This window comes from Gavialis gangeticus, unplaced genomic scaffold (assembly GCF_001723915.1).
Source record: "Gavialis gangeticus isolate Ggan-Ray unplaced genomic scaffold, GavGan_comp1, whole genome shotgun sequence".
NCBI lineage: Eukaryota > Metazoa > Chordata > Crocodylia > Gavialidae > Gavialis > Gavialis gangeticus.
Genome location: NW_017729024.1, coordinates 181,965,542 through 181,981,918, shown reverse-complemented (window position 1 = coordinate 181,981,918; position 16,377 = coordinate 181,965,542). Strand labels below are relative to the sequence as shown.

The window sequence follows — 16,377 nt, the reverse complement described above, 5'->3', positions numbered from 1 at the left end:
TTGGAATAATTCAAACCACAAGGCTCCAAGCAGTGGATGTTACTGATGACAATATCTCTGAGTTCTTGCACTTCATCAAATCACTCAAGTCCTCTGTCTGTTCTTTCATTAAGCAATCCAGTGTTCCCCACAGTGTATTTTCTGGGGCTATTCACACATTTCACACAGGCTATATACCATTTGAAGGCCTGAGGTGTGTATTAATCGACTTTGTCATTTCTTAGTGTAGGATGTATTGTATTTGGGGAAGCTGGCATAAACACTCTTATATTTGAGGGTATTAAACAGGGTAAGTGTGGCGATTGTATCAGGTCAGTAAACACATCAGCCCCTAGAGAGTCCTATTGTGGCCAGCAGGCCAGAAACATTAGCTATTATAGCATAACTAATGCATCTTGACTACCAGACAAAGACCAATAAAATAACCTTAAAATTCAGACAACCAAAAGCACATAGTGGCAGACTCATCAATTGGTATTACTCCCGCCTAGCCTCACTAAGATTCACTGCTGAAAGAACCAGTAAGACCAGGACTAACCCAGTAAATCAAACAAGTTGTCTTGCTATAAGGGGGAAACAGAGAGTAGGTTTGGTTTCAAAGGGGTTTCAAATAGATATATGGCTTTAAAAGACTTCAGAAAAGAGAATGTGGTAGGGAAGCAAGGATGGGGGGAAAGGTGGCGGGGATGAATTTTCTAGGATTGCTGTAGACCTACTCCACAGGTCATATTTCAAACTATATAACCAGTAATGTTTCCAAATATCTTTCCATTGTGTGACAAAAAGTAGAAAAAGAGAGGAATACTGCCATTAAAATCTTCTTACCTAACACACAGAAAGAAGCTGACAAAAAGATTTTGTGAAATGAAGAATTTAAAGCTTTCTTCAGTTTCACTTGCCAAAATACCCGACATCTTAAGACATTATTTTCTTCATCGGCAAGTTTTGCAAGAAAATAAATAATTTGGGTCAAAAATTTTAAGGATGAAAGAAAGGATTGCTTTTATAATAAAGGCTGATAGGATTATGCTCCAAGTCAAAGCTCCTCTTTTCACTGATAATCTAAACTTTTTCCTATCAATTCGCATGCTAGAATAATCCATAGTCACACAATTAAGACCATTAACATTAGTAATTGTTCACGTGGAGGTGAGGTTTGCTACACTGTACCCAAAGTCTTTATTTCCAAATACCTGCTTTAGAATTATGTAAGTTGAGCTCATCTTCTTCAATGCTTAAAGTTACAGATACTATACACTTGCAAAATCTTGTTGGTCTAATAAAAGATATCACCTTTACCATAAGCCCCGGTTGCTTTTTCCTCTAGACCAATAGGGCTACAACCTGGATATCTGATCTTTTCATAGAGCTTCCTTCACTGGATAGTCTCCAGGCAGTTGTGTTGTTTCAGTGAACAAGAGTTTTGTGCTTTAAGTTACCCTGGGGCACAGAGGAGTGCATTTTTCCTGAGCGCAGATATCTGCTGACCGCCTTCAACCCAATGTACTCCAGCCGTTTGAAACCACCTCTCCCAGAACTCACCCCTGGCAGTGGAAGCTTTTTAACTTACAGTTCACCTTTTCACTAGGATGACTGGTATAGCAAATCTCCCTCTCCTTCTTCCTTCCCCACACACCTTAACCAGGATCTAAAACACCACTACTCTTCACTGAAGCACAATAAAGACACAGACACAAATCACAAATGCCTATTAGCATTTCCTTGCTTAAGTTCTCTCACCACTCACTAGAACACTTTCTGTCCAGGCTTCTCCTGAAGCAGTTTTCTGCCTTCAGATCCATCTAGCTCAGCTTGCCTTCTCTTTCCTGAGCTAAACTGGATCCCCTCCTTACAAAAGTCCATCCCTTTTCCTCTCCTATGCAAAGCTTTCCTCAAGTCATATACTCCCCTTCCAACACTTGGCTTCTTTGTTCTCCTTTGGTAATTTTCCACTGCTTTAAAAGCCAGTCCCTGCAGACAACTAGTTCTCTTGGGCTCCAGCTAAACCCAATTTAAGAATTTTCTACCTCAACAGACAACCATTAAAATCTAATTACCAGTGTTAGCGTGGTCTGGGAGGGAGGACAGAGCCATTGTCAACAAAGTGAATACACATGCACATGGAGGCATTCAAAAACCACAGCAATTGCATAACTACTCTAGAAAAGCAACCTGGATTTATCATTTGTACGTGCGTCTTGAAACCCCCAGAGCATTCTCCGGATGTTTTTAAAACAACCAGCAGTCATCTGTTTATTTTATCTATATGAGCAGTGTTTGATTTTATATGAGAGGTGTTTCAATACAAGAGTAAAGGAGAAAAATCTGTATTGCCCATTAGCTCTCTTTCATGTTACACATCACTGACTATTTAGCACACTCAGAGACTGCAAAGGTGATTCAAGGAAGCAGATTACAGGTCCATAACAACTAATTTTAGTAGGTTAGTGGATTAAATGCTTTAAAAAAAGATTTACTGGAAAATTGTATTTTGCTAGTGAAGTGGAGCTCCAAGCAGGTTTGCATGTTTTTCTTGTTGTGTTTTCTTACAATCTCTAATAGGAGCAGTAAGATTAATGAATGTAATGAGCCAAATTCCATTTGATTGCACTGATATGAATAGGGCTTGACTCCAGGCACAGGGAAACCAAGCAACTTGCTCACAATCATGTTGCCAATCAATGGTAAAGCTGAGAACTGAACTCTAGTTACCTCCTCCAAGTACATAGCTCCACAGAAGGCAAGTGGTGTCTCATTTTGCTACTGATTTAATGATCAAATTAAAACATTAAATTGCATTTAAATCTAGACCTGCAAACTAACTGCGAGTCCCTTAACCAATGCATAGTGAGGCCAGTGATTCTCAGCCAGGGTGATGGGGTCCCATAGGGCGCCTTGAGATCCTTTCAAGGATGCTGTGGGGTCCCGCACTGTGAAGTGTGCAAACATGATTTGCCAGATAAATGCAGATATTTCAAATAAGAATCCACAGTGTTGAAAATCTTCTGTGCTGTTGCGGTATTTCTGAGTTCTTTGCCACAGAAAAATTGCTCTATTTTTCCATAGGCAAAAAAAAGTGAAAACTAAGAGCTATTTGGGAAAAATCTGATATCTTTCATTATATAAGCTATAAACTGGCATTTTCCAGGGGGTGCCCTTGACTCTAAAAAAAGTTAAGACCCACTGGGCTAATTGAACTTTTTTCAATTAGAGTAAATTTAGGTGATCATTATAATAGCAATCCATAAGACAGTCCAGATAAAAAAACAACAACGGACTTTTACAGTTTGTATGCCTTAAATCACCTAAAGAAACTGTCCAAGGAAAAAGCTGGAGGGCTGAGTTTGTAGCCAAGTAGCAGCTTTTGTTCAGAAATGTTACCAGGCATGTGTCTTTGTCATATTCACTGAAATAGAGGGGAAAATGTGCTAATTCCAGAACAAAGCCAGGCCTGTGCATTTGGCTTTTGTCTAATATGCAATTGGCCTTAACTTTTTGTAATAGTGTACTTAAATGTTTCCTTTGCACCAACATTGCTTCCATTAACTATTCTGAAGACTGTCCTGACGAAATCCGGCCCAGCACATGCTATTTACTTATGAAAAGAAATAGCCTTGAAGAGAACAAATGAGAAATGAAAACCCAGAGCCTGTCAGCATACAATCATCTGTGCAGGTTCACATTACCAGTACATTGGGGGAAAGTTTACTCAGGTCGGGGGCCTTAATTAGTTGATAGTGCTCCAGCCCAGCACAAATGGGACTGTAGGTCTGCTCTCAGCCTGTAGTCCTAAGTAAAAAGAATTTGTTGGTTTCAGCTCAGTGCTCCAGGAAAAAATCTAAATCATTACTCACCATGATTGGCACTTCCGGGCTCCGAGGACTAAAATCTTCTCTTGTGGATAGAAAGAATAGGCTTCTCAAAGCATAAATTTGTCATTGACGGGGCACTATGGGGAAGCTTTCCATGCCGTATAGCTGTACACATGGCTGCACACTGCGTTTATGGTATACATCATTTATGAGGAAATTCTCTTCACACATGGAGAGGAATAAAGTCCCTCTGCTGGGGAACACATTCCCGCATGCCAAGATTTCTGACCTTTTCTACCTCTATATGCCATTACAGAGCAAGTATCTATGATAGTCATGTCAAAATGTTGTTTCTACATATTATTAATCAGAGGTGGCACATTTGTTGAATGAGGCACTAGCATAGAAGTCTCAAGACCCAACCTCTGGCACAACTTGTGTGACCTTGAGCCAGTCATTTCATCTTACTGGACCTCTTCTCCCTTCACTTTTTCCATCTGAACAGTTTAGATTGTAAACTTAGTGGACTAACTCCTCCTCTGTGTATGTACAGCTTTTAGCATAATGGGAGTCTGATCTCAGCTGGGAGCACAAAACATGACTATAATAAATGGTAAACCAATAAAACCCTGCAACTAAGCAAGCCTGCAGCAAGGCTTCTAAAATCCACACACTTGCACAGGAGAGTGAAAATTCCTGGCAGCTTCACCTCCCCATTAAAAGTGCTCTTTTAAGTGAATGTTTAAAAACTATCTGTACAGCTACTCCTCTGTTTAATTCAATTTCAGTCGCATTGCCCCTCACTTCCAGGTGTCAGTGATCTGTGCAGGTGCCTGTACTGTCAATGCCAAACTGAATTACAAGAGTTGTCAAGAAGCGAACATGGAAGTTCCAGCAAGTATTTGGAAGAACACGGGCAGCAGTGGCTGCTTACGGAGAGTTTGGGGCTGGGGAACAAATGCATTTAGTTTGTCTTAAAAGTTATCAATTAATTTCCAGGGCCAAATCCTGTTAAGGATGCCAATATATATATATGAAACCAGTGGCCCAAATGCAGTCCTGCTGTAATGTGCCCTAAAGAATCCAGTCTATGCACATATATCCAGCACCTACTGCACTTAATGAACCCATTCAGTCGTGACCCTTTTTCCATTAAGCTTCCATGGGACTGCACCCAGTTCTTCCAGGGATTCCTATGTTTGGGATTTGTTCTCCTATACCTGAAAGCAACATCTGGCTCCTTATTGCTAAGTTACATATATGGTTGGAAGGCTCAGAGTCTTATGGAGCCATGAACTAGACACAGAAAATACAACCATCTCCAAAAGATGCAGCCATTTAAGTGAAGAGACATCTGTAAGTCAAAATACAACCAGGGGGCTAATTATGTGTATATACCTCTTGCATTATAGATGATAGCTTGGAAACTTCACATTGTTTACTATAGATCTGCCACATTTCCTCCAGGACACCATCTCACCTTGCTTTGAGCAGGTCTATATAGGGACACTCAGCCAGATTAAGTTCGTACCTTAATTCAGGGGTTCTCAACCAGGGTAAGACAGCACCCTGAGGTCCCACAAGAACCTGCTAGGGATGCCATGACACTAGTTTACAGGAGGCATTTTCACCTTTATGTTCAGGAGACGTCAGAGCTGAACCAAAAAAACAGCTGCCTCAAAGGTGTGCCTGCCTGCATTATATTCTTGTTCTCTCTCTAGGCTGCCTGCTGCAATGGCAGCTGCAACTGCAGCTGCAACCTAGAAACAGATGCTGTTGTCACGAGGTAGAAATACCCCATGCACCTTGTTTCTCAGAAGGCACATGAGAACACCAAAGGGGAAGTGACTGTAGCAAGGGGCAGAGAGCAGACAAACAGCTTACACTATAGAGGAAAAGCAGTTGGGATTTAGTCCCATGTTTGCAGTATGCTATTTTTGTTGTAAAGGACATCAAATATATTTCTATTTACGAATGCAGCTTTTCAGCAGGTTGTCCTTTCATACATTTGCAATCTAAGATGCAAGAGCTCCAGGCCAGCTGTGTACTCAAGTCAGCCAGCCTGCTCCCCACCCAACTAGGGTAACTTGGGACCACTTAGGCGCGCACACCTCCACAGACAGAGCTCACAGGAGCACTATTACTTTAAGAGTGGGGAGGGGATAAGAATACACATCATTCCTGAAGCAGGGCATGAACTAGATGACCTGTGCACCGGGGGAATGAAGTAGAATCAGGGCAGCAACAGCCGCTAGGCCTGTGCAAGTCAGCAGTGATCTGATCCAGCTTTGGATCTGGCCACTTCAGATGCCAGGGATCCAATCTGGACCTCCGGACTGGGTTTCTGCTTCGATCCAGCCAAAGCAGCTCCGAAGCTTGGGAGCCACCTTGGAGATCTGGCCATAGGGTATAATGGGGAAATCGATGAAATATCTATAACTTTGTTGTTTTTCGCCTGATTTGGATGAAATGAGCAGGGGTGGTAGCCTCTGCTGAGAGCATGAAGCCAGCCAAGTTTCAAGATCAGTGCAGGGGTTTGGGGGAAACTACCCCAAATTCTTGAAAGTTCCCCCCAAGTCCCTGCACTGATCTTCTTGAAACTTAGCAGGCTTCATGCTCTCAGCAGAGGCTACAGTCCCAATTTCATCCAAATCAGACAAAAAACAACAAAGTTATAGATATTTCATTGATTCCCCATTATACCGTATGGCCGGATCTCTGAAGTGGCTCCGAAGCTTTTCCAAAGCACTTTGGAAGCTCCAAACCACTTCGGAAAGCCTAACAAAGCCAGCGCTTCAATCCGGACGTGCTGTTTTGGATGTCGAACCATCCGAAGCTTCTCCAGATCTGAAGCTCTGTTCGAAGCCTCGCACAGCCCTAACATCCACTACTTTGCAAAGCACCACCAACTGCTAAATGTAATGAGGGGCACTTGCCCTCTACAGGCAGGGCCAGAGTTAAGCTGCCAATGATCACAAACCAAGGCTAAAAAAAATAAAGTAGGCTTAAGGCGGCAGAGTTTTGCAGTTGCCCCTTTAGGCCCTGGCATCTCTGACAAGGGTTGTTTCTACCAGCACTGACTGATGTCCTGGCAGCAAAGGGAGGCAGGCCTGGACTGTCACGGATTGTCTTACAGATCTGTGCCAAGTGCTTGCCCATACAAGAAGCACAGGAAGCCCAGATTTGTAAGGGAGGCTGGGTCTGGAAATAGGCAGAGTTTTACATAGTAATCCCTTTTTAAAATTAATTTTAAGATGGTGTTTCTTAACAAAACACAATAACTTGAAATCTAGAACGTCTTTATAAAAAAAAAAAAAGAAAAAAAGAAAAGTTACCTTGCATGTTCCTCTATCACAGTTATTGTCAACCGGGGTGCCACTCACTTCACAAAAGTTACAAAGGTTGAGAACTACTGTTTTATTTAAAAGGGATTAAAAGTAAAGCAAACTGAAAACCCTTTACTTCTGAATGAAAAAAATCCATGCAGGGGTTTAATGCAATTCAAATTCACATTGTTCATCAATTTGATTCAACTTTCCTAATTGGAGACCTGTCCTTACACATGGTGGCGTTGTTAACAAAGCAGGTTTGGAGAACAAAACACAGATACGCAATTTAAAAATTATTAATCAAAAGACACATTTCTATGTTGCCATGAATTTATTGACTGCCAAATTAAATCAGTTTGTTTGTAACATGCAAGATTCTAACAGGGGGTAGAAAAGCTTGACTAAATATTTCTGTAGCAAAACTGTTTGACGAACACAGTGTAAAGTTAAAGTCCAGACTAGGTCCCGAGGCAGGTATCAAATGATGCACCCACCCATTTGTTCCAGTAAGGTTGACTTTATTTATGGCTAAAAAGCATTCTGATGGTTTCACACTTGACATTTAAATTATTAAATAAGATTTGATAACTTGATTATGACCAAGGAGAACCTGCCAAAATGAAGAACAGTACACTAAGCCTCTCATATGTACTTTACTCAGTACAGAGCCATTTGGGAGGCAAGAAACTACTGCACTAGGAAAGCCTGCTATCATGTAAACTATCCAAGTGCACTACTGAAATTAACATTCTTGTCCATATGATAACTGTTGGCTTAAAATCAAATACATTCATTTCAAAAGTACAAAATAATTTAACCATCTTTAAAATTAAGTTTCCTCCTTTGTATCAAGCAGCAGTGACCAATTAAAGACAACTGAACCAGGCATGTGTCCATTAGAGGAATCTGAGAACACATCCAGCTCTGCACTATTTCAGCGCAAGGATTGTAAAGTGGGGACTGATGCTGACCATGGGCTCAGAACTGCAACATGCAGATTATTCATCTGACAGACAGTGGCAGCAATGAACAGTACTCTGCACTTTGCAGAATTGGGGCAGATATAATTCCTGATTAATCAACTATACCAAAAGAAAGCAGAGCTCTTCTTATTAGGATTCTCTGCTGAATCCTATTCTTTGAGAGGAAAAATTCTCATCAACTTCAACAAGAATTTTCCTTGGGTAAGAAGCAAAGGATTGGGAACAACTACTCTACCATTTGTGTTTCTTTATAGTTTACATGATGTCTTCCCACATAACGTTTAAAATGAACACTGCCAGTTGCAAAAATATTTGTAACTTTTAATACATTTAATGCAACTAAAACAAATCACAAACAAGGAGAAGTAAGGCCAGGTGTTTTTAAAGAAAGTCTAAGGCCCTGAAAGTTTGCTAGGTAAGACAAGTTAAATGTTAAAATCACAGGAGTTTTAAGTCCTGAAAATTGCATGTTTCATACACCATCCTAACACAAAATCCCTGCTATTGTGAACTAAATGCTGAATCTGATAGGAATTTAAGACAGCAAACTGGAATTTTTCTAGACTTGTATTTTAAAGTGCTAGTGTTCCCTTACAACCAATCAGGGTATTCCCTTTCCAGCTGCTAGATTAGAACTTGGTTTCAGTAGAATGATGCTACTGCACAACTTTATTAACAAGCAACTGTAGCTCTCAGATGGATTGGAGGATGACAGAGTGCACTGATCTTTTCCAAGCATAGGATTTTAAAAGTTGATTTCCTGATGAAGCTGTCCGACAGAGCGTTGCAGCTATGGTTTGCAGCGCTGTACAAAGCGTGGGTACAGGCATACGTCACGGATATGGTATCTATTCAGAATCCATGTTAAGAATCGCTCCAAGCCCAGGCCGTACCCACCATGAGGGCACGTCCCATATTTACGCTATGAAACAATAGAAAGAAAAGAGATTAAAGAACACATCTGCCTGTTACCAATCTACATGGATATTTAAAAGACAGCCAAACTCTGGGATTGTCTCTGGAATGACATATGGGAAACAGAAGTGTTCTCTTTCCACTGAAAGTGTCCAATTCACTGTATCCACTAATCTAAAAAAATGACTGTGGCACTTCTTTGTTCTCCTGCCAGCTCTGTCTGTGGAGGCGTCTCTAAAGTGAACTCTTCTTTCTTTCTTCTCTCTGGCACAACCCCATCTACACAAAATTATATCAGTTGTGCTGGCTGTTTAATTCCCAATAAATCAACCTGCTCCACTGTCCATTGATGGCCTTTTTCTTTTTTTTGTTGAAAATGCTGAAGCTGCCAAGAGAGACTACTACTACTAAGCAACATTCAAGCAGGCAAAAATAAGGGCAGAAGCAGGGAGCTCCAATAAGGCCTATATGTGACATCAATTTCAACAGCCCAAAATCTGCCTCGTCACAGTAACCAGCTGCAAAAATGCAATAAATCTAGTGGCCAAAAAGCAAAGAAGACTGGGCCACTAAGATCTCACCTCCAGTGTTTTTGAACAAAAAAACAAAACAAAACAGGGACCACCTACATGTGGTTTCTTACTGACAAGGGAGTAAAATCTGTTCCACATACCTGATCTGTGTACCAGTAGTATGGTGTGTGATCAATGCCTTCCCTTTTATAACCCTCTAAAAGCTCATCACTGTCCCAGGTACGCATTGAGCCTCCAACAATCTCACCAACATTAGGCATCAACACATCAACCTGAATGAAACAAGACACAAAACTATTACAAATAAGCTACTTCAGAACAAACAAAAATGTAGGCTTAAAATGTTAGCACCAATGTACTTCTCCAGCAGACAGTGTTAGAGGATTTCAAAGGGGCAAACTTGAATTAATTTACTTAACCCTCATCAAGGGAGAGAAGAGAAGCTGAGTTCTATTTATGTCATTTTCTGATGGAGGACACTGAGCACAGAGAAGTCAAGGGAGTCATTTGGTTTAATCTCCAATGGTTTGTGTAGCCTTAAACTCTATAAATCTCACCCACAAAAAAGCATAAATCCTAGAACAGCATCGAGCTCTCCAGCCTTTCAACAATAAAGATATCCCTTTTCTGATAATATTTACCTGTCTAAATACAGTATTTGTGCAGAATTCAGCCAGCTGATGACATGAATTACTCTGACTACTGGTGTATAGTTACCTCAGTATTTTTTTTTTTTAAACTAGACAAGTTTGGCACAATACAATCCCATACGCATCACACCAGCTTATTCTGCCACCAGCCCTTCATTCAAATACTACAACAAGGTGTAAAACACTCACAGATTCAGTAAGCCGGGAATCCTCAGGACAACGCTGCATGTAAAAGGACTTTATCTCAGCAGGAAATCGGCACAGCAAGATTGGCTCATTAATGGTGTCTGTCATCTGTCTCTCAGGAGCTTCTGGGATATCCTGAAGTACAGCAAGAATTTATTAATATTTACAACCAGAAACAAATCACAAGACCCAGAGTTAGGCTTTAGGCTTTTATCCCACTGATGTCAGGTATGAAAGACAAAGAGCATAACCCCAAAGACAAAAGTGGCTTTGGAACAAAAGGACAGAAGAAACCAATTCCTCAAGACAGTGCTATTTAAACCTCTTTTATATTAATTAAAATTCAGACTAAGAAAGAATATTCTAGCGTCACAGAAAAGGCTGAAAGTCTTCAGGTCACCTAGTCCACCGCTCTGCTCAAAACAGGATCATGCATATCCAAGCTATTCTATATCAGTGTCTAACCCACTGAGTTGTCCTCAACTATAATTAGACTCAAGGCACCCCCTTCATACCTTTTCAGAATTTAGTGGCACCCCACTTCAAAAACTACTTTATTCTTTACGCATTGTAATCAATAATAACTAGAAATACATTTTTTAAACAACATTGAAAAAATGCACATGAACAACAATAACTAAGACACTTGAGCCCATGGAAAATAATAGCAATTATCCTGTTGCAAAGAACTCCTAGCCTACACCATAACAAGCCAGAATGTTTTTGACACTATGGATTCTTATTTGAAATCTCCGAGTTTATCTGTGAATCTTGTGTAGGTGTTTGCTCACACAACACAGTGATAATACTGCATGGCAGACTGTGGCACTTTTAGAGGATTTTGTGGCATGGGTAAGAATCACTGGTATAATCTGTTCCTCAAATTACACAAACAGCCCTATCACACAACAACCAGGCACACCAACCAAAAAATATGTGCCACTGGTGGTGGGGAGGGGAGAGGGTTTACAAGGGCACAGTCAATATTCTGCTGCTGCAAGGACAAGAAGCAGTTTAGAAATAAACCCAAGGAAGAAGACCCTGCTCCCCACTCCCTGCTATATTCATTGCATGATGGGTTAAGAACTGGGAAACCTCACTCATTAAGACTGAAAACTGAGAAGAAACTGGAGTCCCTTTGAACAATCAGTTCCTGTTAGAGAACAGGTTTACCCAACTCTGAAATCTGTGCATCTGTCCTATGCACGTTAGGGCTAGGGTCAGAACTTGCACATAAACCAGTTTAAGTGATCAGAAACTGGTTTAAAACCTGTAACACAGCAGTAAACATAAGCCACTTTCACAATGGTAAAAACCAGTTTAAGATAAACCTGGTTGAATATAGCATCAGACTTAACTGATTTAGGTCTGAAGCAATCCCCTCAGCTCTCCAAGGCTGCTCCCTTCCCTTCCCAGCTGCCAATTGCTTCAGCTGCTGCCACAGCAGGGAGGGAGAAGTCCTCCAGGTAGGTGCCTGCCCATGCAGCCTGGCATGGGGGCACCAGGGAGCCCCTGCCTTGGGGGGCTTCCCCCCACCCCAGCCTGAGACAGCTCTGGGAAGATGAAGGGAATTCCTCCCCTCCTGACCCCTACAGCTGCTTGCCTTAGCCCATGAGTCTCAGGGAGAGGAAGGAAATTCTCCTGCTCCTCTGAAGCCAGTTTTGTCTCAGCTGCTGAGAGTCTGATGCAAAAACCAGTTGTGAGCGAGCGGAAGAATTTCCCTTTGCTCCCTGAGGCTCTCCCCAAGACTTGCAGGGACTGAGGCAAGCAGCTGTGGAGTTCGAGAGGGGAAGAATTCCCCTCTGCTCCCTGGGGCTGCCCCAGGCTGGAGGGGGGGGAAGACCCCCCAAGGCAGGGGTTCTCTGGTGCCCCCATGCTGGGCTGCATGGGCAGGTACCCACCTGGAGGACTCCTCCCCCTTGTGGCGGCAACTAAAGCAAATCAGCAGCTGGAAAGGGTGTGGGGATTTCTCTTCAGCTCCCCAGGGCTGCTCCAAGGTGGGCTAGCACCAGGGAGGGGGCTCCCCAACCCCCTGTGGGGGACAGCAGGGGCATGGGAACATGTGCTGGGGACCCAATCAGGGATGGCCCCACTTGCCTGGGCTGGCAATGGCCAGCAGGCTGAGAAACATGCTCTAGCACCCCATGCCTACTGGCCTGGGTCAGTGCAGGCGTCCCCCTGCCTTTCTGAATTGAAAACTGAATGTCAGCAGTTAAGTTAGTTATTGGTTCAATCTAGACAGTTTAGAGAAAGCTGCCTCAGGTTTTTTGACTTAGCCTAGATGCGACTGCTGGGCCTTTAACCACCTCCTTAAATTTTGAAATTTGATATATTACTATTTTGACCAATCAGCTAAAGACAAGTTACTTGCATTTTGATATCAAAGCCCTGACTAACATGTAGTAGTAGTAGTAATAATAAAAAATAAAAATCTAGAATGACACCTAACAAAATAGGCTTCAAAAGTGTGTTACCAATTCAGGACTTCCAATAGCAACAACTTTTAAAGACTCATACTAGGCAGAGAGAAAAATATACAGAACAGTCATAGATTCAGCTCCCCCTTCAAACCCATCACAAGTCGCTGACTGAATTTGCTGTCAAGTGAATTAACTGGTGGAGGACAAGAAACTAAAAAGGATCCAATTCCAACAGCTATAACCAGCACTCTTTCAGTTAATGACAGTTAGCTAAAGACTGTCATTCATTTGCACTACTGCTTTTGTTTTATTAGTTGGTTTAAGATACATATGGAAGGTTTATTAGGGATTTAATCTACAGACTGATCTCCCTTCCAATTCTGGATTATCTCGGGGACTAACAGAGACAGATGTATCAACAACTGGATTCAGAAGCTGCTTCAGGCTAACTCATATTGCAAAGAATACCAAATTTAAAAGAAATTAGATGGGGGGGGGTGCATAGTCTAGTTGCTGAGAAAGAACTGAGTAACTCAGGCTCCCACAGGAGCTGTGGCATCATGGCTACAGTCTCAGAGAGGCTGTCAAGGCCAAAATAAGCATTACTTAGCCTGTGTGACTGGAGTCTCTTGTTATATAAAGAAGAGTGCAGAGAGCCTTACATCCAGGAAAGGGCAAGAGCTGGCTAGAGGGGAAATAATGCGCAGATTATATGCTCACATCAGTGCACAGCCTTCTGTAGGGGGTAAAATGAGGAGGGAGCACAAAGTTCCCATTCAGAAAGGCAGGAGAACAAGACACAAATGAATGTTTTGGGGTTGTTGGGTTTTTTTTTTGTTTTTGTTTTTAACCAACAAGATTTAACTCTAGTGTTTACAATCTAGAATTTGTTGGATTGTGACTGAAACTTTCTAGCCAAAGATTTAATCAAAAAATATTCTTCCCCATTTTTTAACCTATACAGCAATTTCCATTTCAGAGTTAAAAGCACTGCAGCCAGCATCCCTTTCAAAGCCCCTATTAATCACACAGCAGGGGAAGGAGGAATGCTAGCACAAATGCGTGGTTAAGCTGTGTTGGTAAGAGAAGGGAAGCCAGGTGGAATCAATGTCTGTCTGTATTCAAGTTCCTCTTCACCCCTACAATATACCTGGATTTTCCAGTGAACCCTGAAGCCACTGATTCTCAACCTAGATGTCATGGTATCTTGGGGTTCTCTGATATCCTTTCAAGGGTGCCATACAATGTTAGCACTGTTAGGTTTACAAACATGATTCACAAGATAAACCCAGATTTCCAATAGAAACGATAGCTCTGCTCTTTCTGAGCTCTTTGCACTAGAAAAACAACTATTATTTTTCAGTAGGCAAAGAAAAAAAGTAAAACCTAAAAGCCGGCATTTTCCGAAGGAATGTCTCAAGTCTATCCAAGGGTACCTCAAGTCCAAAAAGGTTGAGAGCTGCCTTAAGCATTGTGAAGTCCCTGCCTGCTCTATAGGTCTGCTACCCTCTTTAACCTCTTCTTAAGCACTGGCTGGGGGATTTTGAAGCCTGATGTTCAGAAGACAAAGATGGTGCATTAATCTCACATAAATTTGCCCAATTATATTTGATAAGTGTCGTAACTCCTCTCAGCTTCCACCGGAAAGAGAGCCTTGGCTGGATGCTAGCCCCAGTAAAGTAAACAGCAAAACTACTACTGACTTGACAAGGGGTGAAATCGTAGCCCCATTTAACACTACCTGATGGACAGCTGGAAAACCAGCTTGTTGGAAATAAAGGTCAGTATCTGCTTCACAAAGCTACTGCAGGAATCCATTGCATCATTATCCAGGCAACAAATTTAGAAGGAAACCACAGGTACCGGACAATTTCAGTACTGAACTCCAAATTTCTTTTATGACATTAAAAGAACAGGCAAGATGTGTGCCTTACTTCTCCAAATTCATAGTAAGTGCCGTCTTCCTTCTTCACATCATGTTCCTTTAGCCAAACAATAGCATCTGTATAGTTCATTCGTTTGAAAGGGCGTTTAGGGGGCTGGAAGTTCTGCAGATTAAGATGAGACACACATGAAAACATGATTAGAGCAGCAGCCTGGTTAAAAAGAGGCACTATTCTACTTGGCTGATGTGCTCCTAGAATGGATTTACAGTCCAGAGTGACAGTGACAAACCAGACAGTTTTAACATAGCCAATCCAGGCCCTGGATTCACTCACTCCCAGCAGTCTATATACATCTCCCTCTTCACAAAAGCTGAATCTGCTAGGCTCCCTCTGCTGGTCTTGGACCTTATCTGTAGTGTGTGCACATTTCTGCAGTGCAGAAGGATCTATAGGAACCTTTAACATATTGCCTGGTAGCAGAGTATCAGTTATTTGCATTGTGTGATTATGTAGCTGCCCCAGTCACAGGCTAGAATGCCAAAGTGCTGGAGGCTGTACAAATAAAATGATAATACCTGCCCCAAACTGCTCACAATCCAAGTAACTAGTTGTATTTTGAACCATGGGAGCAAGGCGTAAAACCAAATGTATGGCAGAAAAGATCAACGTACAAATAAATTATACTCTTCCATGCATTTAATATTAAACATGCTGAATTTTCAAGGGCAGTCCCTAGGGAGCTTGTTTACAAAGCCCACTGCAGTTTCACATCTGGAAGGAAGCAATGGATGCATAGAACACCCACCCCTCCCTACAGAATTTTGGAAGCCACAGAAAGCTCTGCACGGCCAAGGGAACATATACAATCCCACAGGGGTAAATGCCACTCCCCTGTGTATGGTCACATTGGTACAAGAGCACCAGGTATTGTGTGCTGACCAGGACTACAACAGGTAACAATGAAGAACACTAAATCAAGACAGAAGATTTCCAGCTGCTGGGACACAGGACTGAGACCAAGAAAAAGGTTTTACTCCCCATCTTGTGTTCCTTGTCACCTCCTCAATACTAGGCCCTGACCACAGTCTGAGACTGCACAAGTAGGAGGATGGCAGTACTTAAAGTAACAACAGGCCAAGATGACTGGAGATATTCTAATCTACGTGCCATGCAACACAGAACCTGGTAGCTGAGAGGAAGCAAGTTGGTAGTAGGAGGCTGTTAGCCCACTTTGATGGGGTGACTGCAAAGACAAAGTAGGATAGATCACCTCAAACAGAAGGACAAGCAAGAAGCCATCTTTGTGAGCTCTAAACCTGAGGCTCAGAGTAACACACCAATAAATGGTCAATCTTACACCCACTGCTTCCTTGTATTCCTCCTGTCTGTATACCCCTGCTATCCATCTTAAATCTGGACTGTACATTCACTGAGGCAAAGACCATCTTTTCATTGCATTTATATATTGCCTAGCAGTGGGGTCTTGGCATAGGCAGCCTCAGTACAAAAACACAACAGCCTGTCCTGAAAGAGAACAGGGTTATCTACATTCCAGAGGCTGGGCTCCTTTTGAAGTCATTCAAGGGTTCTTTACACTTGCTCATCACTATGCACTAACTACCACTCTGAACAGGTGGCTATATATATTGCTGGGGGGGGGGGG

The 16,377-nt window shown here is 42.1% G+C and overlaps 1 protein-coding gene across 1 annotated transcript in view; it reads right to left on the bottom strand.

Annotated features, from left to right (window-relative positions):
* Window positions 1-7,457: 7,457 nt before the first annotated feature.
* NARS (asparaginyl-tRNA synthetase) overlaps window positions 7,458-16,377 on the bottom strand; it is a 29,013-nt gene continuing 20,093 nt past the window's right edge. Inside the window, 4 exon segments of the mRNA XM_019518168.1 lie at window positions 7,458-9,046; window positions 9,713-9,844; window positions 10,412-10,543; window positions 14,763-14,876. Of these exon segments, the coding sequence (XP_019373713.1) occupies window positions 8,915-9,046; window positions 9,713-9,844; window positions 10,412-10,543; window positions 14,763-14,876 (510 nt within the window). The 3' untranslated portion in view covers window positions 7,458-8,914.